Raw genomic sequence first — 26963 nt, 5'->3', positions numbered from 1 at the left:
CAAAATAATGCACACTGGAAAACATAATCCCAACTATACATATAAAATGATGGGGTCTAAATTAGCTGTTACCACTCAAGAAAGAGATCTTGGAGTCATTGTGGATAGTTCTCTGAAAACATCCACTCAATGTGCAGCGGCAGTCAAAAAGCAAGCAGAATATTGGGAATTATTAAGAAAGGGATAGATAATAAGACAGAAAATATCATATTGTCTCTATATATACCTATGGTACCCCACATTTTGAATACTGCGAGCAGATGTGGTCGCCCCATCTCAAAAAGATATATTGGAATTGGAAAAGATCCAGAAAAGGGCAACAAAAATGATTAGGGGTATTGAACGGCTGCCATATGAGAAGAGATTAATAAGATTGGGACTTTTCAGCTTGGAAAAGAGATGACTTTGGGGATATGATTGAGGTCTATAAAATCATGACTGGTGTGGAGGAAGTAAATAAGGAAGTGTTATTTACTCCTACTTATTACACAAGAACAAGGGGCCACCAAATGAAATTAATAGGCAGCAGGTTTAAAACAAACAAAAGGGAGTATTTTTTCACACAATGCACAGTCTACCTGTGGAACTCTCTGCCAGAGGATGTTGTGAAGGTCAAGATTATAACAGGGTTTAAAAAAGAACTAGATAAATTCATGGAGGATAGGTTCAACAATGGCTATTAGCCAGGATGGGCAGGGATGGTGTCCCTAGCCTCTGTTTGCCAGAAGCTGGGAATGGGCGACAGGGGATCGATCACTTGATGATTACCTGTTTTGTTCATTCCCTGTGGGGCACCTGGCATTGGCCACTGTCCGAAGACAAGATACTGGGCTAAATGGATCTTTGGTCTGACCCAGTATGGCCGTTCTGATCTTTAACTCCCATGGTCTCTGTAGCAGCCCTGCACTCCCTTAAGTACGGAAACTGCAATTCTAGTTGGCCCTTACACAGGTTGTCTTCCTCTTTCACTGCATAGCCACATAAGGGCCAGACATAATCTAACCCAAAGTGATTTAACCAATCACAATCCAATTCTGCAACTGGATTCTTCTCTCAGGTTACAGACACTGTGAAGTGAGGATCATTATCTAAGATCTTGCACTGCATATGAAAACTCAACCCAGGTTATTTGTGCAGCACTGCAGACCAGAAGCATTCAAAATTCATAAACCAGGCCCTCAAAAGTCACGGGACTGGCTTAATCATGAGATTTTTAATAAACAATACATTTGGAATTTTTTATTTGCCTTCTGGTTTTTGAGCCTTTTAGGGTGAACTCGGTACATATTTTCAAGCTTTATTCCACACTGATGGGGGCTATGAATTTAGCTTTCATTAAAAAAAAAAAAAAAAAAAAAGTGAGTCTTATGTAGCACCTGAGTTCAGGAACAGGGCCTCTGAGAAAAACAACAAACATGAGATGTGATAAAATTGTGAGAGCTGCCAACGCTGTGAGTGGAATCAAATCGTACATATTTTTCAAGACTCATAACATCACAGTAACATGTATTTTCTTCTATTAAAAAATCCAGTAGAAAATGAAATCCAGGAAAGGGTAACATCAATACAATACTTCTGTGAGGAGCAAGCTCCCTCATCACAAGAAGTTTGTGCAGTGTTTTCCATGTTCACTACCACTTATAAAATATCCCCACATGAACGATTGTTATGTACCCTGCAATGCAAATTTTTGATTCAGGGCCAATAGCTACTTCATGCTTTCAAAATAGATTGCTGGACAGGCAAAAACAAAGACAGCCTGGCATAATGAAGACAGCACAGTCATTTAGTAAACACATTTATTTTGGAATCTGAAAAACTTTTCAGTCAAAGAATCCGCTTGTCATACGGGGAGGGATAGCTCAGTGGTTTGAGCATTGGCCTGCTAAACCCAGGGTTGTGAGTTCAATCCTTGTGGGGGCCACTTAGGGATCTGGGGCAAAATCAATACTTGGTCCTGCTAGTGAAGGCAGGGGCTGGACTCGATGACCTTTCAAGGTCCCTTCCAGTTCTAGGAGATAGGATATCTCCATTAATTTATAATTTATTACTAAAGCATGAAGTGCCCCTAATTTCTAGACACAGGCTAGGAATGCAATCTAGGGTGTTGGATAGCATGAGTGTCCGTTGGTCCCGGGACATCTACATCGAGCACATCACCGGCCACCGCCAATACCGAGAGTGAGCCGGGGAGACCTCGTGCACCCACACACACCCCTTGCTGGACCCTATCCCCTGAGCCCTAAACCCACCAAACCTAGTTGAATCCTGCCACATGAGGGTTATCCCATCCCCATTACCCAGCCCACTTACTTATACCCATGACTGTCTCTACTTCCCGTATGGGTGTTAGACCCTCACCGCTTATCGACTGTTTCCTGATCCCGCCCACCGGTTACCCACCCCTCATTGGGGACATTGCAGTCTGTATATACTATGTGTGCTGCCCAGCCCCAAAACACCAACATACCCCTATACTCTGTATGTTACCCCCAATGACCAATAACTAACGCTTCAAATTTTCTGTATCATTTATTTTTTTCTAAATATTCTCTAATAAAATTTAAATTTGTTATCTTTAGAGCAATGTAGAACAAGGTCAATGTAATCTTGGGATGTTTTAAATAATGCTGTGATATTAATGAATACATGTCAAGACAATAAAGATTTGAATATGAGGTAAGTAGCCTAGAAGATGTTACGACAGAATCTTACTTCACAATGGCTGGCTAGTGGATGGAAAACATTGCCAAAGACAACAGAAGCAAATAGTGGAAATTATTTATTGAGGGAGCTGAACCATTTTCTTGAAAAAGGGGAATAGCAAGAGGTACAGCCCTCAGCCTGCTATTTTATGGTTAAATGCTCGATGCACTGTGCATTTCCCTCAAGAACAAAAAGAGCAAGTCTTGAGGTTTACGCTAGAAATCGAAGAAAATGAAAGAAGAAAGGGGGAGGCTCAAACAGTCATCTGTAATGCAGGTTGTGGACCATATGGATCGAATTAACACCTGGCCATTAATCTCTACTGTATTTTCTTCCATTTCCATGGACTCTGGCAGCATGTGGTTCTCAAAAGCTTGTCTTTCTAAAAACCATTCCATTGTGTGAATTTAGTGCTGGTGAAAGGTACCAAATAGAAAAGTCCTCTGTTCAAGCACCCTAAGGCACAACACAGGCAGTGGCTAGCAAAAGTTACCTCACGCTGACCAAAGCACCTCTTCCTTGACCTGAAGGAACCACTCCCAGATTCATGGAGTCCAAGGCCAGACAGAACCACTGTGATCATCTAGCCTGACCTCCTGTATAACCCAGGCCAGAGACCTTCCCTTGTTCCCTACAATAATTCCTAGAGCAGATCTGGTAGAAAAACACCCAATCTCGATTTAAAAATTGTCAGTGATGGAGACTCCACTATGATCCTTGGTTAAATGGTTAAATACTCTCACTCTAAAGGTAAGGGGAGAGTTCAGGTGACAGGGACTCTATTAATTCAGCCAATAAGATTGTAAATATGTGCTAATTGCGGTGATGGTGGGACTCTTGGGAAGTGGACTCAGAAATCATCACAGCTAAGATTTTCAGAAGTGATTAGTGATTTTAGTGCCTAACTTTTAACACCGTAAACAAGCCAGAGTTTCAGAGGATGAGCGCTTAGCCCTTTCAAAAAACCAGACCCTTTAAAGGAATCTTGAGTCAGGTGCCCAAGAATTTAGGCACCCAAAGTCATGGTCCAAGTTCCTATCCTATAGTCCCTTGAACAGCCCTCAGAGGAGGTGATTAGAACTTTCAGTCCCTACCAGCCTGAGTTCGAACGGAACAGCACACTATCCTACCACAAAGCCCGAGCCATGCAAGTTCTCATATTCCATTTTGGGTTCAACTGCGAAAGATGACTCAAAGAGCCTTTTCTCCTTGCCTGTGAGGATTGCTTCCTCTGGGGATGAAAGCTACTCCAAGGGAGCCCAGAAGGAGATGGGGCAGCAATCACAGTCCCTCTGTGTTCTGGGGAAGACGTGCCTCTGGGGCTGGTGCAGCCCGGCCATGGGGCACTGCACAGCCCCCCTATGCAGGCCTTGTATAAATTATAGAATCTAGCCCTTTGTTTTTACTTGATCTCATGTAACATACCACCTACAACTGCACACTTTTTCTTTAGAATTAATTACATCTAAACAAGTCTCCTGGAGTTTTTTCTCTGATAAGCACTGAGGCAGCCTTGAAGTTTCCTCTACAAGAAGCAGAGCAGGAATTCAGCTGCCAGAACAAGGGAGGGATTTTTAATTTAGCTTAACCTCCCCATCATGAGAAGTACCAGGTCTCTGTGCTCCCTACCAGGCTCAGCCCATCAGTGCAAATAATCTTCATAGTAATCTATGGAAATACGAAATGTTGGCAATTTTTCAAAATTCCTCACTCAATCTTATTGCCAGTTGTATAGTCTGGATAATCAGTAAATAAACCCCTCTAACTTTGCTCAAATCCTAAGGGGCGGAACATAAAGAGAGCACTTTCCAATTTACTCCCGTTGACCTTTCCTGCTCTAAACAAAGCAATTTCCTACTTCTCAGAGGTTTGATTTTTCCACTGGCCTCTGTAACACCTGACTGAGCAGCAAGGCTTTCTCACTTACCATTTTTGTTTTTAGCTGGCATTGTTCTTCTACTCACACATGTTCTTATTGGAACAGCACGAATCAGCAAGATTTAAAACCTCCCATTCTCAAGTCTAAAGCCCCTAAAGGGAAATTGTGATGCCAAGGAACACAGTCATACGTTATTATACATATTACTCTGTCAGGCTGACAGCAGATGGGGAAGGGGGGAGGAAGGAAAGAAGAAAGAAGAGGAAGATGGCATTTTAATAGCATCCACCACTGATCCTACACAGTAGGAGCACTGTGCTCCAGAGCAGCACTATTTCCTTTGCCTTGTACTTGGTTTACTAAATCAAGGCTCTATGGGAAGAATCCTCAAACAGCATGGATCACATCTTAACAGAGAGGTTGTCCTGTGGACACTTCCCCCACTCACTCATGACTAGATTCACCTTTCTTCATCCCACCCCCACCAGTCACAACTGGACAGACCAACCCACCTCTCATCCTAGAAGGACCATCCCCAACCCATCCCAACCCCCACTCCCAGTCATGACAGGATGGACCAACATTCCTCCCACACCCTCCATCCAAATCATGACAGGATGGACTCACCCCTACTCCTGGTCCCAATCACACTGTATAGCATCCTTGTGGCAACTACAGCAATTACTTATGCAGAAAATTAATACTAGGAAAGCATTTAATCTATTTTAGCTTCTTTTAATGTTATTTAGAAAGTGGAAATATGGAAGAGAACCAATGCCACATAGATAAAGCCATCTTTCCCACACACTACTCTTGCTCCAAACACAGCTTAGCCAGACAGTAGGATCTTGCCCAAACATTTCACTTGCTAATTCAGGTTGTAGGATTCAAATTAATGCATTTGCCACTGAGCCAACCAATCAGGCAGATGTGCCAATGGCCCAAGACATTTGGCAGAAACTCCTCTCCTGATGTGACATCACTGATTTATCCATCCCTATTCAAGAGTTTCCTCAGCTTAAGCAAGCAAAAAGTCAAGCGATAATATTAATACAGTAGAACAACAAAATAATCAAAGACAAGGAGAATGGTTGAATCTTGAAAGTACTGACATCTTTATTGCAAATCAACAAATATTGCTAATTAATACATGGTGGAAAAGACTGACATCCACTCAATACAGAGGGCTCTGGACTGGTGGTGCCAAAATTCAAAATCTGAATTACCAGGTAGAACTTTTGTCCCAGGAACCAGACTACTCTCGACCCAAACCAATGGGTTCCGAGTGGCTATACTAGATCAGAGAGGGTGATAAACGGATCCAATAAATGGAAGGTTACCAACAGACTTACCGTAGTTTGTTATTATTATATTTCTGAGAACTTGATGGCCAAATGCAGCCTCTGTAGAAATGAAAATACTAAGACGATGATGCTAAATAAGCAATATTTAAGTAATCACTGACATCAAGGGAATATCAAATGTCTTTCTACAAGAAGAAAATTTCTGCTCCAAATAAAAATGGATACTACTTTAGGCACAAAATTATCTACCTTGGAAACTTGGATGGTTCCCATTCCTGTTGTATCTGAGAGTGGGAAGTGCTATGATCCCCTTGTATGGATGAGGAGCAGAGGCACAAAGTGACTTGACCAAGGTCATACAAGAAGTTTGTGATGGAGCAGGGAACTGAACCTGGGCCTCTCCAGACCCAGACTAGCATCCCAACCACTGGACCATTCTTTCCCAAACTAGGAACTGTCTCTGATTTGTTCTCATAAAACATAAGTTCTGTGGCTTGGGTCTGGCTGAAAAGGGGGAGATAAGTGTCTCACTGGGTTGATAGCTGAAGCACTCAAGGAGAAAGGACTGGAATCACATATCTTCCCTTTCTGAAAGGCAAAGCAGCAGAAGTGACAGAGCAATGCTAGCACATAACTGGTGCTCCTGTAAATAACTAATTATAATTTATAGTCACAAAGGAAGGGGTGGATTTTTGAGACATTGAGAAAGTAAAAGCAAGATTTTGCAATAGCCCAGATGAGTGAGGAAAAGGAGATGAGTCTAATATGATATCAAGGTTGTGAGTTTTGGTGATGGATAGGATAGTAGTGTCAAAGACACCTGGGCTCTTATGTTGATGTTCATCACTTTATATCTTGCTGTACATTCAATTTTTCCAAAAGCAGTGGAGAATGAAGGAAGAGAAGAAATTTTGGGAGTAAAGATTAATTTAATTTCAACATGCTGAGTTTGAAACAAGACAGGAAGGCATCAAGATGAGATGAAGTCAAATGTGCAGAGGTAGTTTTGTGAGTCATTGGCATACAGATAATTGCAATGGAGTGGGTGAGGTGAACCAGAGATAAGATGTAGAGGAAGGAAAGAGCCTTGAGGTGCACTATAGACCCCAAGAGAAAGGAGGAACCACCTAAGAAGAGACTGGATATAGATGTAGAACCCCAAACCATGATCCCCCCTGGGGGAGGGGTGAACAACTGTGTCAGAGGCCAACATGTAGATTATGGAAGGTAAGGATCAAGAAAAGCTTTAGTCAAGCGTAGGTCATTGGTGAGAGCAGCTTTAGTGAAGGGAGCAAAAGCCAGTTAGTTTGTAGACAATCCAAGAGAGAATTCTACAATATATGGTAACGGTAGTGGGGGGATAGAAAAGATAACAATACTGGACTGGAGGGCTTCTAGATCATGAGTGCATCTTCCATTATTTTGTCTAAATGTTTAGGAGAAAAGACTGACTTTATATCAGTTCTCTTCGCACAATTGCTGCTGGGAGTGATGGAACAGTCAGGATAGCAGAAGCAATGGTGGATTACCATGGTTACCCTGTAAAAAGTGCACTTTTGTATGCCTGAAACTTCTAACTAATCTACACTGAGGAGCTGACCTCACAATTCTTTTAAGAGTTTAGGAAGGGAGATATTGACATTAGGATTTTCCCAGCTGTTTTTAGGATCATCTCTACTGCTGGATGAACAGAAAGCTTCCAAAGGGGCTTCACTTAATCCAGCCAAAGTTCTATACCTTCCTCAGAGTTTTCTAGCTTTTAGGGGTAAAACACACTTCTGTAAAGTTTCTCAACCAAGTAAACAGGATCTTCTTTAAGCACTCTTCTAGACGCATGAAAAGAGTTCTGTTTGAGGAGAGACTGAAAAAAGATTAGGACCATTCAGTTTAGAGAGGAGATGTAAGAAAGGGCATGACAAAATAATGACGGGCATAGACAAGGTAAATTGGGTGGCCTGTTTATCATAATATAAGCACAAGTGGATATTCAGTGAAAGTGGAAGGCAATGAATGAATTTATAATGTGCAAACAAAGTAAAGTCCCAACCAGTAAAATATATACTTGGGTTTAATAGGGCCAATTTCACAAAGCTGAAAACAATTATGAGTGAAATCAATGGGAGGAAGAATTTAATGAGAAAAATATGAATGATAATTGGGAATCGTTTAAGAACACCTCACTAGATGCCCAAAAAGCCACAATTGCCCAATCAAGAAAGACGGCCATGCTGATTAAAAAATTGACCTGGTTTAGCAGGGAAGCGAAGGCAGCTATAAAAAATTAAAAAAATAATATAACAAATGGAAGAAAGGGGAAGTTGATAGTAATGAATATAAATCAGATGTTAGGAATCGTAGAAAATTGGTAAGGGAAGAAAGAACACAAAGCAAAGCAAAACTCTATGGCCAGTGAGTAAAATTTTTAAATGCATTAGGAACAAAAGTAATCCTGACCATGGTACAGGTCTATTACTAGATGGAAATGGAAGAATTATCAATAATAATGAATAAAAAGCCAGAAGCGTTCAATAAATATTTCTGTTCTGTATTTGGGGAAAAACAAATGATATCGTCTCATCATATGGTGATAACACTCTTTCCACTCCCCTAGTATCTCTGGACGATGTTAAACAGAAGCTACTAAAGTTAAACATTTTTAAATCAGCAGTCCAGATAACTTGCATCCAAGAGTTTAAAAGAGCTGACTCATTACTGAAAATCAACGTTAATGATCCATTAAGTCTTGGAACACTAGAGAAGTTCCAGAAAACTGGAAGAAAGCTCATGTTGTGACAATTTTTAAAAAGCGTAAACAGGATGACCTCAGTAATTATGGGCCTGTCAGCCTAACATTGATCCCAGGGCAAGATAATGGAATGGCTGCTATAAGACTCAATTAATAAAGAATTAAAGGTGGGTAATGTAATTAATGCAAACCAACATGGTTTTATGGAGAATAGATCCTATCAAAGTACTGATATCTTTTTTGGATGAAATTGCAAATTTGGTTGATAAAGGTAATAGTGTTAATATAATATACTTAGACTTCTGTAAGGCATTTGACTTGGTGCTGCACAACATTTTGATTAAAAAGCTAGAATGATATAAAATTAACAAGGCACACTTCAAATGGATTAAAAACTGGCTAACTGAGAGCTCTCAAAATTTGTAAATGGGGAATCGTAATCAGGTGTGTGTGTGTCCAGTGGGCTACCACAGAGATTGGTTGTTGGCCTTAAGTTATTTAACATTTTTATCAAGGGCCTGGAAGAAAACATAAAAATCACTGATAAAGTTTGCAGACACAAAAATGGGGAAGAGGTAAATGATGAAGAGGCCAGGTCACTGATTCAGAGCCATCTGGATCACTTGGTAAACTGGACACAAGCAAACAATGTGTGTTTTAATATGGCTAAATGTAAATGTCTACATCTAGAAACAAAAAATGTTGGCCATGCTTACAGGATTCTGGGGCACTCTATCCAAGGAAGCAGCGACACTGAAAAAGATTTAGGGGCTGTGGTGAATAATCAGCTGAAAATGAGCTCCCAGTGCGACGCTGTGACCAAAATAGCTAATGTGATCCTGGAATGCATAAACAGGGGAATCTCGATTCAGGGAGAAGAGAAGTTATTTTACCTCTATATTTGGCACTGGTGTGACTGCTGCTGGAATACTGTGTCCAGTTCTGGTGTCCACAATTCAAGAAGGAAGTTGATAAACTGGAGAGGGTTCAGAGAAAAGCCACGAGAATGATTAAAGGGTTAGAAATATGTCGTGTAGTGATAGACTCAGAGTTCAATCTATTTAGCTTAACAAAGAGAAGGCTAAGGGGTGACTTCATTATAATCTCAAAGTATCTACATGAAGACAAGCATTATGAATGGGCTCTTCAATCTAGCAGAGAAATGTGTAACACAATTCAATGGCTGGAAGTTGAAGCTTGACAAATTCAGACTGGAAATGAGGAGTAAATTTTTAACGATGAGAGTAATTACCCATTGAAACAATTTGCCAAGGGTTGTGGCGGATTCTCCATCACTGATAATTTTAAAATCAAGACTGGATGTTTTTCTAAAAGATCTGCTCTACGAATTGTTTTGGGGCAGTTCTCTGGCCTGTGTTACACAAGTGGTCAGACTAGATGATCACAATAGTCCCTGCTGGCCTTAGAATCGACCAAAGTTAAAATTGATAAAAAGAAAGTATATTATAAGAAATGCATAATTAACCCATGGAACTCACTGCCACAAGCTACCACTGAAGTCTTGAGCTCAGCAGGATTCAAGAGAGACATTTATATCAATAATGGAACCATCAACAGCTACTTTAAAGCCTTTATGTATTTTAATGCTGCCTAAACCCTCATTCTTCAGGGCATAAGCCAACTACTTTCTGAGGTTAGGAAGAAACACCTCGTAAGGGAAGGTTATGCCCTAACTCTCCATCACAGGGATATTCTCCCTAAAGTATCTGGTGCTGGTCACTGCCAGGGGGACTGAGCCTAGACAGATCATTGCTCTGATCCATATGGCAGTTCTCATGTTCTTCCGCTTTCATCTTTTTCCTTCTAATTCCAACCAGATCCTTTTCTCAATTGACACATTGACTCTGGACCTATTTTGTCTGAGTACAGTCAGAGGATCCCACAGCCTGGACTTCTATTGCTCTCCATCACCCCACGCCTCTTTATCCTGCTCCAGGCCTGAAACCCATCTTGCATTCCCCTCAGTGCTGATATTGTCCTGGGTGCAGCTTGGTACGGCAGTCTCTGCTGGACCTAGAAAAGCGGAGATCTTAAAATCTCACATACTTCAGAACTTCCTCAAGTAAGACAGCATGACTACAGGAAGCCATGGGAAGCACAAAAATCAGACACAAGGCAGCCTGGGCCCTTCAGAAATGGTTGGACTTGGGGAGAGCATCATACCCCAAGGCTGGACTATGAGTAAATAAAGAACTGGACAGCTGTCTACCTAAGGTACTTCTATGGCCCCTACCACCATAGTATCTGAGTGCCTCACAATCTCATGCTTTTATCCCCACAATCCCCCTGAGAGGAAGGGCAGTGCTGTGGTGCCCATTATACTGATGGGGACCTGAGGCACAGAATGGCCAACTGACTTGCCCAAGGTCACCCAGCAAGCCTGTGAAGGATCAGGGACATGAATCGAGGCATCTCATCTTTTAGACTAATGCCCTAGCCCCTAAGGGGGATTTCTCTCTGTGGTGCTGTTTTCCACTTCAGAATCCAGGTAGAACGGTGTTTGCCTTACTGGGAGAAGTTTATTTCTCAGCCAGTACAAAATGGAAAAAAAAATCACTGTTTTCAAAGCAAAATGTAAACAAGTTGTATTTAAGAGACAGCAGGTGCCTTGTAAATTCACATGCCCTGGTAGTATACAAGAACATAACAGGCATTGCGATGCCACATGCATGTTTCCACATAGAAGGTCTCAATTTTAATGCACTCTGGTCTCCATTCAACTTGAAACAGTTACATGATATCTCATCTTGGTGCCACATCCCTAGGTCCTGCAGAAACACAGTGCAAATGGCGTGTGGGCAGCAGGGCACTATCTGCAAAAGGGGTGCACAGGTCACCATTGCACTCAAGATCACCTGATTTTCATGCTGCTATGAGGAGGGCTGGTCCCCTAGCACAAGTTATATCAGCCCTCATCTAGCCCTTTGGTAGCAGGCTGTATTTACAAATTAGCTTTTTTTAATGGTCTGTAACATTTTCAGTTTCACATTTTGATAACTCTTTCTTTCCATTACCGGTCAGTAGCAAAGGTACAATAAAGAACAGATTCATTTGACTTTATAGACGCTCCTTCTGCAGCTCTTGCCCAGCACTGTACAAACAAGGAATTCAGTTCTGGCAGCACAATGACTGCATAGACAAACTCCCTTTATACATAGAGCAATAGCTCACACACAGCCTTGGGGATTAGAACGTAATTCATCAAGAGAGGGAAAGTTGGCCAGAACACGAGGGTTATCGCCTGCTCTGTTCAGAGAGTTAATGGCCACATGGGCAAGCATTAGGAACGGGCAGAAAGGCCATGGGTTTACCATTTCATCCAAATGACTGAATGTCTAAACAGTGCAGCCCTGGGCATGTATCCAAGTCTGGGCATGGAACTTGAACCCATGGCCTCTTGGCCTAGAGGTGAGAGTATTACTTGCTGAGCCAAACTGACACATGCATAATATGCTTTCAAGGTTTTCAGAGGCCTCTGTCACGAGTGAAAAACATTAAGTCTTTATGGTATAAAGCTCAGTGGAGAAGAGAGGTGGGGCTCTCTTTTTTATTGCTAATTTTAACCAATTAATTGTTTATCATCTACAAAATCCATAAAGCTTTGTTCTGCCTTAGACTGAGAGGGAACAGCGTTTCTAAACTGATTCTTGATTACTCTGTTCCCCTGTTAAATGGGATGAGAACAGACTCCAAGGTCATGTCAGAATATATGAAGTGATACAATGAGGATGGGTCAGCTATTTTTAAACACTCAAATACTTAGAAGTCAAAATCTCTGAATGTATTGTCTTGCTTATTAAGACTATACACAGAGAGTCAAAGATCTATACTTTTCAGACACCCTTTGGCTTCAGAGACAGTGTTTTCAAAGTGTGTCTGCCAAACTGGGGGCCCCCTGGCAACCTCATGGAGAACACCCTTCAAGCAATGATCACATATACCCTGCTCAGAAGTGGTGGGAGGAAGAAGGGGGTCAGATGTCCCAAAGACAGCCTCCCCTTCCCCATTTCTTCTTCTTCCCCAGGACACTTCACAGGTCTGGGGACCTGCAGCTCTAGACAGTCAGGAAGTGAGGGGGTTAGGGATAGAGGGGGCTCCTTGGAGGCAGAATGCAATCTCCCCCAGCCTCATCCAGCATGGAAAGTTAATACAATCCCAGACAGTATTAACTTGCCACTGCCTTCTCTGTCCCCTTCACAGTGGGGATCCCCATTTAAAGAGCTCACCTGGGCAGCTGCCAGGCAGTGGCACCATTGCCTGGGGCAAGTCCACTGGAGCTGTGCTGCTGGGAGAGGATGGATGGCATTGGCTTCCTGCTGATCCCCTGGGATCCACATAGATGCCAGGTGGCCTGCAGGCCAATTAGTTCAGCCCAGCTGGCCCCAGAGCAACACTTCCCTATTATTTCCTCAGCCTTCTATGGGAACTCTTTTTCACAGTGAATTGATACACACCATAGCCTCCAAAACTAATTTTTAGACTTTTTTAAAATTAATTTTTAGATGAACGATTCACACCCTAACAGCAATAAGCCACATCCAGGTGTGATTAACAGGCTAGTTCCCAGGTGTCAGAAAGCTTTTAGCCTTCCCACCGTCAGCTTCACAACACTCCTGAGGCATGCACAGTCAGCCTGTTGGTACACACTGTCCTGGCTTATTCCCATCCCCACCCTGGCTAAGTGGCACTACTTAACAATTCTCCCTTTGTAAATAAATAGGGATGACCTTGTCCTTTCTTTATGATGGATATCCATCATTTTTGTCAAAAAAAGAAAGTACAAAATAAGCAATGAACTGGACAGTACTCCCTATAAGACTAGTGGAAATGTAATTCAGTGTCTCACACGTCACTTCCTGCTGCCTTCCTCACAACCTTCCCAACTTCCTTGTGCAACCCCTAAGACTCCCTGCCAGTGTCGTTTGTTTGTCTGGAAGCATCTCCCTCTTTCTGCTCAGTCATCAGCAGCGGGGGCCTTAAGGAACCAAGCGCATTGCAGGATCATTTGCATCAGCTGTTGTAGTGAGGAGGCATGGCCTTCCTCAAAAAGTGACAGGGAGGGACCACAACACGCCCCCTGGTGGGCTGAACCAGGAGAGCCACGTCCACCCCACCGGAAAAGGAAGGGCGGGGCAGGAAGGAGAAGTACAAAAGGCGGGCCCTGCAGCTCAGGAGCCATCACAGGAGACAGATGCATCCCACCTGCTGCTGGAGCCTGCAAAGGAACTGCCAGGGCTGCTTCCTGAGGACTGGCCAGAGCTACTAGAACCACTGGCTGACCAAGATGCTGAGCACTGGCCAGATCTGCCTGGGCTGTCGGCTGACCAAGACGCTGAGGCGTTGCTAGGGCTGCTGCCTGCGGGATGGCCAGAGCTCCCCAAGACGACAGACGCACGTACACACGAGGGGGAGAGTAGGAAGCAGCCCAGGGAAACCAGGCAACAGTCTGGTTGGGAGCTGGACTGATACAAGTTCAGCATGTTGTGAGTGAATCCCTGCTGGCCCAGTGGTGGACCTCTCTGCCATTTTAGGGCCCTGGGTTGGGACGAGGTGGAGTTGGGTGGGCCTGCGTCCCTCCTTTCACTCCACCCCGGGGTGACAGTACTTCCCCCCCTCCTTGGGCCAGGAGTCCTGTGCTTCTCAGGCAACCCTGTCTGAGCCCCAGAGACTCACTTGGTGCTCACCCTTACCTGAAGCTTTAGGCTTTATGGTGCTCACTCCTACTGGGGCTCACAGAGTGCTTAGCTGCCCTGCCCTGATTGCAAGCCAGAGTTTACCCACTGCTTTGCTGCCCCACCCTGACTGGGCCTAGGGCTCATAGACTGCTGTACTGTTGTACCCAGCTGGAGCACTAAGTGAAGCTAATTCCCACCTTTGAGCTTACTTTCACAGATATGTAACAGCGAGGAGGTGTGGCCTCCCTCAGAGACTAACCAGGAGGGACGGCCACGCAGCCTACAATTATTTTGGTGGTTTAATCAAAATGCAGTTTAAAGGATCGTGGTGAGCTCAGGAAGCCATCACATAGCAGTGAATAGTAATAGGTATGCTCTTTTGAAAGAGGGAGGACTGAGTCGGTGAAAACTACCCAGAGGAAGACAAATGGTTCAGGAGCTGCTTGTTGGTGAACGACCATAGAATCACAGGAATGTAGGCCTGGAAGGGACCTTAAGAGGTCATCAAGTCCAGCCCCCTGCGCTGAGGCAGGACCCAGTAACCCTACACCATCCCTGGCAGGTATTTGTCCAACCTGTTCTTAAAACGCTCCAGTGATGGGGATTCCACACCCTCCCTTGGAAGAATATTCTAGAGCTTAACCACCCTGAGAGTTAGAACAGATTCATGGTTGTCCAATTGCCCTTTTGTATTTATTGTGATTAATCTGCTACGCAGGGAACTACCATTCCCATCAACCCCCCGCCCATTGCGCATCCCCTTCCCCACCAGGCAGGAGGAGGGGGCTATGTGAACCTTTTCAATAACATCAAAGAAGCCATGGCCATAGTAGCAGAGATCTGGATCTTCTCACTGTCTAGTCAGCCAACAGACCACACAGCCCTGACAGAAAATCAAGTCCCCCGATAACTATTCTGAAGAGCATGAGAGCTTCTCTGAGCAAGAAGCCGGTGACGATGCTATCCCGGGACAGGATTTGGATGCTGATGAATATGAGCTAGGGAAGCCAAAGAAGCAGTGGAGATCAATAGTTAGAACAAAACTTCATGCAAAAAGGTATGTCTTCACACTAGAGGGCCAGAAGATCTATGGAAAGACCTGTCCCAGGACGTGACTAGGCACTTTTGGGAAGTACCAATGTCATGGCAAGAGAGGAGTAGCCAGGAAGCTGGGGTCCAGGAGAAACCCCCCCACCCCCCAGGAATTGCATACATAGCAGGCTGCAGCAGAAGCCACAGAATTGCATGTGGATCAGAGTGCGACTGCCAGATCTTGCAACTGGGAGCAGATCTGTGCAGGACTTGCGGTGAAGCAGCAGTGAACTGGGCAGAGAGCCAGTGCAGAGGGGCCCATATGGGCGACATCACTAACTGATCCTTGAAACCTACACGTTTCTGTTTGCTTTGAATAGAGACTGGACTGGAGAGGGCACCCCAGGCACGAGGCCTGATGAGCCCCAACCCTGGTTTGGACTGCCCCCTCAACGAGCCCAAATAAGAACGGGTATTGTTTTACTTTGAGCTGTACCTGTTAAGCCTCTGCACCTAAGGTATTTGTAACATATCCCTTTCCTGCCAGCTGCAGTAAAATCCCCTTTCACTTTAGCCAAATGTCTGAGTGATTATTCAGACCCACCAGCAGTAGTGCCTATAGGGCCTGGCAGCTGAACCGTCTGAAGTGCTGGCCTCTAAATCACAGCACATCTGGCATGCTGACTAGTATCTTAGTGGTTTGGTGTAGCCCAGCATTGGGCAGCGATAACAATTACATTATAAAGCATTGACTACATTTACAGCACAATCTATTTTGAATGTGGGTTCCTGTGCAGCTGCCCATTTAGCCTGTATGTATGGTCACGTCTGAACATGAAACATATCCATCATTTAGTGTAAGATGGTTGGAGTGGATGTTAGAAAACTGGTCAAAACAAAATTCAAACAACTTTCTGATTATTTTCTTTATGGGTTTATAAAGGAACAAAACAGAGGCCTGATTATATGTGGAAAACAAGGCAACACACACATGCAAAAGCTAGTAATCCAGAGTAGAACTTTAGAAGAGGGCAATCAGTGCTTTTGGTTTAGTGAGTAATCACGTTTTCCTCATATGCTGATCTTGTGAAATTGGAAGGAAAAGATCCATTTATCTAATGTCCAGGTGGAGTCTCCTGCTTTGAATGATATTAAACAGGCTGCAGCTTCCTTAATTTTCTTTAATATAATTATTATGAGACAGCTAAGTCAGAGAGATGTGTTCTGCATCTTCTGCTCCAAGTGGTAAAGTCAGCAGTAGTCCAATGTCATTCCTATGGCACTACAAACCTCCCCCAGTGTTTTGAGACTGGTTACAGTCAGCATGTAGGCTTGATCCAACTCCCACAGAAGTTAATAGGAATCTTTCTATTGACTTCAGCAGGCATTGGATCAGGCCCATTTCTACTTCATAAGCAGCAAATTCAGGCCTAAAGCTGGTCCCCAGATGCCCATCATGGGCCTGATTTTCAGAGGTACAGAATACTCAGAATCTGCTCAGCACCACAAATCACACCTCCTGTACTCTAGCTACACCCTGCACTATTGCATCCAATTCTTCCTTCAATGAAGCCCTTGGGAAAACTCTCATTGACTTCAATGGTCCAGGTACGGGCCCATTCTGTCCTATTCTCTCAGTTTCCTGAGGCAAATTTATTTTCTCCAGGTACAGACAGTAATCAGCAGGTACAAAAGCTTTGTCTGATGTGGAACCTTGGCTGTGGAATTTACTCCCAAGAGAGATTGGCACAATAAAGTCGTTTGTTTAAAAGTAAATTGAAAACATTCCCGTCCTCCCAGACTTATGACTATTAGTTTTCATTTCTGCACAGTGCTATAGAATGTCTGGCATCAAAGGCATTTTGTCCATTGGATTGAACTTTTACTGGACACAGTTAGTGGACTATAAATCATGGTGAACAAAGGGATTTTATGCAAACAATGCAAGAGTTATGGATTTTTCACATTTAAAATGGGCAAGGAAAGGTTTAATGGACCCCTTTCTCGGTGCTACTAGCGTTCTGATGAGGGAGGGGCTGGCAAGGCATAAAATAGGAAGTAGGTTTTCCAATCAGTAATTTAATATTTCACATCACATGAAAGCCATTGGTATTTCTACCCAATACACTCTGGACTCAGACACACAACTTCGCCTCACATTGTGGACTTGTACATTCTCTGTCAAAGCTGGACTTCAGCTTGCAGATACATGGGCTAAATAGCTGTCACAGCCAGGTCCTGGGCAGCCAGACCCAGTAGTAAGAGCCAGAGTCTGCAGTCACAAGACAGCAGTCAGGCATCAGTTGGGTCACGATACTGGGAGATCAGAAGCAGGAGACAAATTGGAGATCAGAATCACAAGCCAGGAACCAGAATCAGGCCAGGTCAGGATACTAGGAGGTCAAGGCAGGAAACAAACAGAACCACAAGTTAGATGCCAGGAGTCAAACTGGGTCAGGATGTGGGTGTACAGGGCATATTGTCCAAAGAAGGATGGAGTTCAGTTGTTCAGACAGCTTCCTGCTCCTGCTGATGACTTAAGCAGTGCCAGTGGGCTAATCAGCTGCTCCAGGGCTTCACCAATCGAATCTCAGAGGTGGAGCCTCATACTAGGGCTGGGCTTCATGGGTTCCAGGTAAGCCATTGTCAGCAGGCTGCCAGGTAGAGGCCTGGAGCATGGTTGCTCTCAGGAACCCTGCAGACCTGGGTTTGAGACCCAGGGTCATGACAACATCCTCTAAAGGTGACAAGGAACATTTCATAGCTGAAGTGACTACTGGTATGGATCGCCAGGTCTCAAAGCCCAGTTAGGGCAGGCTATAAATTCAATGCGTTGGAAATGGCATGTTGTGCATTCAGTTTGTCCCAAAGCTCCTGCAGAATCCCTAGTAGCCAGATGGATCAGAAAAAACAGGTGCCCAGTTTCTGGACAGGCTTACAAAGTCTTATTGTTATAAGGGCTTGACATTCTGGCCAGCCTCCATGAGATGCAGCACTGTAGACAGAGAGTCCACTACAGGGAGTGCACACTTACAACATTAAGTATATGGCTCTTCCCCCTCCTCCTCCAAAGGGTCCTTGTCTGCATCCCAACTCACACGTCCTTGCCTCAGAGCCTGCTGCCCTCTTAGGATGGAAATCGTATTTGTGGGGGGAATGGTGAAGCTGTTTAGTGGGTATGCATTGAGAGCTCCTGCCCACATCTCTATTAACTCCCATGCAGCTGGTGCCTGCTTGGCCTAGGGGAAGGGAAAAGGCAAACGTAGCCTTCTGAAAGAAACTCTCTTTGTCAGGAATGGGCCCGTTGACACCGAGACTCCTGCCTGCCCAGCTTCACCAGGGTGAGATGGAGAAACTTCTGTATGGTTCCATAGGTCAGCGAAGGCTGAATTGAGGAGCCAGATGAAATCAGGGTAGAGATGTGGCCTGGAAGGGGACTCCTAGCCCACTTACTGTGCTTCCCCTGTTGCGGTGCCTCTACTTCTGCACTGCACTATTGATCCTACAGAGGTTGGGTGTTAACCCTGTGATCCCTGCAAAGGTAGAGCAGGCTGACAAAAGAGAGGATAAATGATTGACTGAAGAGCTGGATACCAACATCCTCTTGCAGCCTATTGACTAAAGCTCCTTGGTAAAGCAGTAGAATCCCATTTTCAGATTGCTGGAGCCCCGAAAGGTAACACCGAAGTCAATGAGTTTTGGATACAGAAGGAAACCAGGATTTGACCCTGTCTGTTACAGCTGTCCCCCTACTGCATTCCTTTTCCCCCTCTCCTTTCTGTTTGTCCTGTGTGGCCGCCCCTCCCGGCCATTGTGCTAACTAAAGTCACAGTCCTATTCATAGGAATGGCTTGTACAGACTAACTGGAGCCATTGCTCTGCCTAGAGAGGGGGCTTCTTGCTTCTTTGTTTGGCTCCTTTGTTCAGACTTGGGCTCGGTGTGGGGGGCGCTGCCCAGAAATACAAGACCTGAAGTGACCAACTAATTAAGCATATGAGTCATACCTGTGGCTCAGAACATGCCCAGGCATGCCTATGCTTACCTGCAGCCTTTCCCTCCCTTCTCTCCTCCCCTGTATCAAGAGGAGCCAATCAAAAGTACTGGTGGGAAACTGCCTGAGTTTGCCTTTAAAGCCGGACATTTTCTGATCAGACCTCGGAGAAGGTCCTTGCTTTGCCACCTGGTCTGATCAGCTAGGGGTCTTTGGAGGGCCCTCTGCCCGCTCTCATTTGTTTTTGAGCGTACCTCCGTTTTTAATCTCCCCTCCCCCGAACAACAAATTTGTGCCTGGAGATCGCCTGATTATTGTAAGTGAATAGAGTCCTCTCTCCATCCTCCGATGCTACTGCTGTTCCTGTCTCTGTGCTTGCTGCTGTCCTGGGGATTGCGCCTTTGCTGCTGGAAATAAGCCTGTGCCGCTGCTAGGCTGTGACTTCCTGGACTGTATCCTGGACTGCTGGCTTGCAGCCACCTCAATGCTGCAGCTACCACTAGTTAACACCCCCCCGGGGCTGTACCCTGGGCACACACCACTCTGCCCTCCGGAACTGCTCCCCCTCCCGATCAAAGAAGCGGCATAGTGTAAGGTGCCCTTATTAGAATCAGGTTCTTAGTCTAGATAAGTTGTAATTTCATTTTGCATAGCTGTGGTTAAGTTAGGTTTAAAGAATTCTTTGTATTGTGCTCTGTAAGTTAGGTTTAAAAAAATTGTTGCATTGTGTTCTGTTACTTGCTAATTTGTGTAGTCTTGGTTAAGTTAGATCATAGATAAGATTTTACTGTGTTCTGTGTAATTGTGGTTAAGTAGGGTTACCATATTTTGTGCCTCCAAATGGAGGACACTCCACAGCCCCCGGCCCCGCCCCCAGCCCCGCCCACACACCCCCCGCCCCAACCCCTCCCCCTCCCCAAAGTCTCCGCCCCCTCCCCTGCTTCCCGCGAATATTTGATTCGCGGGAAGCCTGAAGCAGGTAAGGAGGGGTGTGGGGGGAGGAGGCGCGGCCCAGGCTGGCCCCCCGGCGTTTCCAGCCTGGGTCGGCTCGGGCCCTGGGGTGCCGGCCCCGGCCGACCACCCCCGGCCCGCCCAGCACTGCCGGCCCCCGGCGGCCCGGCGCACCCCCCAGCTCCCGGCCCCGCGGGCTCGGCTCCCGGCCCGGCTCCCCGGCTCCCCGCGGGCTCGGCTCCCCGGCTCCCCGCTCCCCGGCTGACCGGCTCCCCGGACCCGGCCCGGCACTGTGACCCTGGCCCGGCACCATGCCCCCAGCCCCGCACCGGCGCCGGCCCCGGCCGAGCACCACCGAGCCCTCCCGATTTTCCCGGACATGCCCGGCTTTTGGGGATTTCCCCCCGGACAGGGATTTGAGCCCCCAAAAGCCGGACATGTCCGGGAAAATCCGGACGTATGGTAACCCTAGGTTAAGTCTGTCTTCCCGCTGCCCTAACCTCCCCCCCACCCTGAGCTCCCCAGTCACTCGTTGCAGTCTCTCTGCTGTTTAAACTTGCAGCCTGTCTGCTCTCTGTGTCTCCTTGAGTTTAAATCTCCCTCCGCAGCGCCTCTGCCTTTGGTCTCTGCTCCACCACGTGCTCCTCTTTCCCCATCCCGCAACCTCACTCCTCTACCACTGCCTTTCTCTCTCTCCTTTTAATCCCTTCCCCCACATGCTCACCCCGCTCCTGCTGTTGCCAAACCTCAATTGTATTACTGAAGTCTAGCATAAAACCCCATTGGTTTTTTAAAACCCCCTTTTTCTCTCTAACACACCTCACATTTACACCACTGTGACATATTTTTACCTAGAGTTGTTGGTTATTTAACACATTTTACCCATCACTCTTAGTTGGTTATATGCTGCTGTGACACACCCTTTACATAGGAACTGTTAGCTACCTGTTACATTTATACTTCAGTGTTAATTGGTTACCAACTGTATTGGACCCCACTGTATTGTACCCCACTATTGAAACCCCCTATCCTATTTACTAAAAGAAACCCCTCTCCAATTGTCTACCTTAACAAACCCGTACCCCTCACTATTGAATTTTCCCTGTTTTTGCATTTTCTTAATAAAGTTTATTTTGCACCCCACCAGTGCAGTAGTTGTCCCCCAAGATCCCCTACCTGCTGGCAGGGTTAGACCCTAAATACAAAAGATTACAGCTGAGAAAATCTCTATTTGAGCAACCAATATATTTTAACAGAAGGCAAAATTAGAGTCTCATCTGCTTGATCCTCTTCTACCAGACGACACCAGTCAACATCTCTGGCTAAATCATCACATTTGTCCGGTATGGGGGTTTGGGTTCCCTCTTTGAAACACATTCATTTTTTTCCTGGTTACCTGGTTTTCTGTTTTTTTTTTTTTTTCTTCTGGTTCCAGACATGCAGACAAGCTCTTTCAGGCTCTGCAAGTTACCCTACATGCTTTTGATTAATAGTACAATTATTTTAACATGAAAAATGGGAAAGGATTCAATTTAAGCTTGCCTATTGCTAATGATGCAGCGGAATGAACATTTTCATTCCAACTAAACCTTTCCTGTTGCTGTAAAAATAAAGAAATCCAGTCTATGATTATGAAAAAGACCCAATGAACTGTGCATGGTTATTGGTTTAAACAATGCTATGGATTTTAGGAAATATGTACATATAGCACACTTTACCTACTCGGATGTGCATACATAGATATGCATACATGTAATTATGTATATGCACACCCAGAGTGGAGAGATCCAAAGTGAAGTCCGGGAATGGAAAAGAAGTTTGGTGGCCATAACTTGGCAATTCAAACCCACAGGCACACACAGTCACCTAGATTTTAACTTAGCTCCTGTCTTGAGCTAAAATGCATTGTTAAATATAATCAGAAAAACATTGTGTGGAAGTGAAACAAGCTATATAGATTCCACCTGGCAAAGTGGCTTGATGTACGAGGGGCTAGCCTGCAGATCTTATTGTGGTTTCAACCCCTGGCGCCATCAGTTGGGCTTGAAATCAAAAGCAGTGGAAGAAGATAATTAAAAGTGACTCCACACCACTCAGCTGGCAACACGAGGACTCCGCTGTAGCCACTTAAAGTGGGTGGGAAAAGATTCTGGGATATTTAAGAGAATACATTTGTCTCTTCAGCATTAGTGATTTCCATTACGGAAATACTGTACTTTATCATTATTAACCTTTATGCCATGAGAAGATCTTATATTAATGCAGCAACATTTTTTAATTTCAAGATGTTAAAGTACTGGATGGGGTGATCCTACTGCTTTACTAACTAGACTTGAGGTAAAGCACGTTCTGCTTAACCAACAGGGAAGGTGCAGAACTGAAAGAGTAATGTAAGCCACTAGCTTTGAGCATGGCACTATGCACAAATGCTGTATAACGCTATAGACGTCTGCTGACTACACTGTTAATTTTTTAAACTTTATAGCCAGAAGGGGAGTGGGGGAGGCCACCTGGTTCAACCCAGCCTGCTTGGCTGCAGGAACAATCATTTAAAGAAATAAAGGAAACACTCAGCCCCCAAAGGAGCAGAAGATGAGAAGACTGTGTTCCAGTTCTAACCAGCTGAAGGAAAGTTTATATAAAAACAAATCACTTGGTTACTGACTCACGGGGAAAGAATTCTTAAGCTTTCTTCAGGGAAACCCCAGTAAATGTGTATCAAAAACATGGAGATGGTGTTGTCTGTTCTGTTGTGATACTTGGTCCACATAATAAACCTTTGGCAACAGAGTGACATGCTGAATACGGCTCTTTGGGACATCCAAGGACAACAAAACCAGCTGTGGCTTCCTGACAACTCTGCCTAGTGTTTTGTACTGCCGATGTGCCTGGGAAATGCAAAGCGGGAAGAAATGTGGGGAAAGGGCTACGTTTCGTTACAACATTTGAGAATATTTTTCTGTCTACTGCATCCATGATTCACACCATACTTTCTGCCTTGCTCTTTAAAAACAACCTTGGAGAATGAAATATAGCTGCTTGGACTCCGCTGCATTCTTCAACATCTGTGGTCTTTAAAGGGCTGACTGATTCAAATAGCCCACAATACTATATGCAAGAAGAGTGAATGAACTTCTCTTAGCATGCACAACTTCTCTGGAATATGTTGTGAAACACATAGTAGACTGTGCAAGAAATATTAGTCTCCACTCCTAAAAAAGTACGGATTTGACTGACATCTAACTGTTTTGGCTCTGATTCTTTTAGTTAGCACAACATTTTGGAAGTGTGTTGTGCTCATCCTTCAAGCACGTCGTTGCAGTGAAGAGGGTTTAAGCTCAGTAAAATATGTCCACAAAAATCAGAGATCACACTGGTTCCAAAACAAACCACCAGATCTGAACACCCTGGAGTTTGAAACTGCACTGGATCTGAACTTTACAGCTAGAGACTCTAGAGAGGAATATAAGTAAGACCACGTATTCTGTGTCACGTTGGACTTTAATTCTGTATCAAACCCCACAACCTCCACCCTGAGTTTTTGTAGAAATCCCAGGGGGCAGATTGAAAATTCTGTAGCAGCTTCAGGTAAATTTAAACAATGAAAATTTCTAATGAACTCAATATAAAAATGAACACCACAGTGAGGACAAGGGGCCCTTGCATTATTTATTTTGATGTTGATTTCAATTTAGTTTATGCTGTCCCCAGATTATCAGTTGTGGATAAACCAAAGATTTTTTTATTGACTGCACCATGGAAGATTTCAGAAGTGTGGCTGGGTGTTTTGGCATTTGTATAGAAGGCAGTAGGGGCATTTGGCACGTGGAAAGGTGTGGGAGCTGATTTGGGATTGTGGAATGAGCACATTAGTGTTTTTACTAAAATGATCTGTAGTGAAAGAGTTAATAGTGTTGACATTTGAACTTGCGTCTGATGAAGTGGGTATTCATCCACGAAAGCTTATGCTCCAATACATCTGTTACTCTTAAAGGTGCCACAGGACTCTCTGTTGCTTTTTACAGCTCCAGCCTAACACGGCCACCCCTCTGATACTTGACATTTGAACTGTAATTGTTTAGGTTTCAGAGTCAATATCCCATTGAGATGAATAAGGAAGTTGACACCTATGGTGTCAAACTGCCTGCACATTCAGGAAGAGAGCTCAGTTAACATCTGGAAAAGTTTCTTCACAATGCTAACGGTTAGAAATATAATGCAACACACAACATGAAAGCTTAGCTTCTGGAACACAATTCTATGACAGAGGGTGGGTCTGTGTTGTCATAGCTTAACATGTATATTTGAACATGGCTTCAATGTGTCTACATATGCCTTAGGTGCCTTATGGTCTGAGCAAGTAAACTGGTGACTAAGCTGGCCACTGTTGACCAAAGTTGACTGCCATCAGTTAATTAATTTGATCTGTTTAGGGTGATGAACAACCATGTGTAGCCTAGATCAAACAGGTGGAGGAGTGTACACGTATGGTAAGTTCTCTGAGCTAATTGTCAATCTATTAATTCAAGGTAAAAACATCTAGTGAAGTCAAGCCCTGAGTTCTGCCACTGACTGCATTTGTGTTAGACAAAAAACTGCACATTTTAAAAGTATCTGAACAGCTTAAAGGAGCAAATCTTTCCAGAAGAGAGAGAGCATGTGTACAAGAATAAGGAAAAGGGGGTACTGTGGGTAGGAAATCGAGAGTGTAACAGCTAGAAAAGTATCAAACCATGACTATCAAGATAGAAAATCACTTCAGAAGAAATCTATTATGCTGAACAAATTGAAGGGGCCCAATTAGGAGAGGCTGAGGTTAAATTCCAAGGAGGCTAAAAACAGAACTCTAAACAAATGCATAATAGACTGCATTTCAGACACCACACATCCAGGCATTACAATGCTCTTTTTACCTCACCTCTGAAGTCAATGATCCTCATGTGAGAGACTGGGGGATAGGTCTGCGTCAACTTATGAGTTCCATTGTGCTTTGTGTATTTCAGCTTCCTTTTTGATGCAATCTGCATGTGGCTTTGAGCGCTCATTTTGAAGCAGGTACTTGACCCCTAGTAGACAGAGTACGTCTGGGAAGTTGTGACAGTGCAATCGAAGGTCAACAATATTACCTGGGATTATTCTAGTGGAGCAATGGGTTTGCTACAAGCAGGGCCATTGGCTTTGAATATCTCTCTACACAGAAGCCTACAGAGGGTTGGGAGCATGGAGAGTGTACAGCAGAAGTGCAGGGGGAGGAAAGGCATCAGAGTTAAGGACACCACAGCTATCTGCAAATACACACACACAAATCAGACATGACAACTCTGTCCTGGCTAATATACTTTGCATCACTGATTGCCCAATGTTTCCCTCTCCTCTCCCATGAAATCACAAAAAGATGGGAGCAGTGTGGTCAGACCCACCTAGGCCAGCTCTTCCAGATTACTGACTTGAAATCATTTGAACAACTGACCCAACACCACACACAACTAAGGTCAGATTTCCATAAAGGTATTCCACTGAGACAGTCCCTATGCACCTGTGGACTCAGCAAACATCTGCCAACCTGTGCCAAAATTTAAAAATGAATTGAAGACTCAAGAAAAATAGACAGAAGAAAAGGACATCGCACCATGCAGCCCTAAATGATGCACAAGCAGATAACTCACTAAATACATAAGGGAAGTGGGAATCTGATTCTTTAAAGGACCACAGATGAAGACAACTGGCCAGATCTCCTCCAGACAGCTCACACCAGCCACTCCTCATTCATGTGGAGAATGGATAGCAATCATGTTTCATCTACACATCATGTTTCATCTACACACCGGGTGCCAGGAACTAAGGCGATGTCTACACTACAAGCTAACGGCATGATTCCCCAGCTCATATACACATACCCACGCTCTCATCGAGCTAACGTGAGTATAAATAGCAGCATAGCTGCTGTAGCACAGGTAGCAGCAGCAAGGGCATGGCTTAGCCATGCTGAGTACAAACCCTCCTGAAACCGATGAGTATGTAACTTGGCATGGCTAAGACATGCTCCGCTGCCGCTGCCCATGCTACCCCAGCTACACTGCTATTTATACTCACACTAGCTCAGAAGATTTTAGTTCTGTTGTAATTAACTCATTTTCTGAAGCATGGGGGCAGGGGGTATTCCATGCTGTGCCGGGAGGTGGTTTAAATCACATTTGTAACCTCCAGATCCTAGATCTTGCCGAGGGCTGGACACGTGGGGCCTGTCTAAGTTATGGCAGCTCCCTGGGTTGCAGTGCTGCCCAGAATCTCCTCAGCACCATGTGCTGCAACTAGCCCTTGACACACCCCTTCTGCCCACATGCCAGGGCTTGTGAAGAGGTCCCTAGAGCAGTGTTTCTTAACCCATTGGTAGGGACCCAAACTGGGTCACCAGAATGTTTCAAAGGGTCACATGGCAACTCCTGTGGTTCTTTGTCCCATGGGGCTGGCTGGGCTTGCTCCCTGTTCCAGGCACTGCAACTTCTGGGGTCCCAGCGCCACTCAGGTTTGGTCCAGCCATCATGACAACGGGAGTCCAGGTAGGCTGGATTTGAGTGAGTGGCCCTGCAACCCCACAAGCCAGGTCACAACTCCACTAACACAAATTTGGTCCAGTCAGGGGGGCGGGACCAAACC

The 26963-nt window shown here is 44.7% G+C and overlaps 1 protein-coding gene across 10 annotated transcripts in view; it reads right to left on the bottom strand.

Moving 5' to 3' along the window:
* The window catches only part of DNM3 (dynamin 3), a 345189-nt gene that overhangs the window by 39077 nt on the left and 279149 nt on the right, over positions 1-26963 (bottom strand). The window contains exon 18 of one of the 10 annotated variants that reach the window (XM_065554702.1): positions 9529-9611. The exons of the other annotated variants lie outside the window; for them this stretch is intronic. Within the exon in view, the coding sequence (XP_065410774.1) occupies positions 9531-9611 (81 nt within the window). The 3' untranslated portion in view covers positions 9529-9530. The remainder of the gene's footprint in view (positions 1-9528; positions 9612-26963) is intronic. 10 annotated transcript variants of the gene reach the window in all.

This window comes from Chrysemys picta, chromosome 8 (assembly GCF_011386835.1).
Source record: "Chrysemys picta bellii isolate R12L10 chromosome 8, ASM1138683v2, whole genome shotgun sequence".
Classification (NCBI taxonomy): Eukaryota; Metazoa; Chordata; order Testudines; family Emydidae; genus Chrysemys; species Chrysemys picta.
This window is presented reverse-complemented; position numbering and strand designations above follow the sequence as displayed.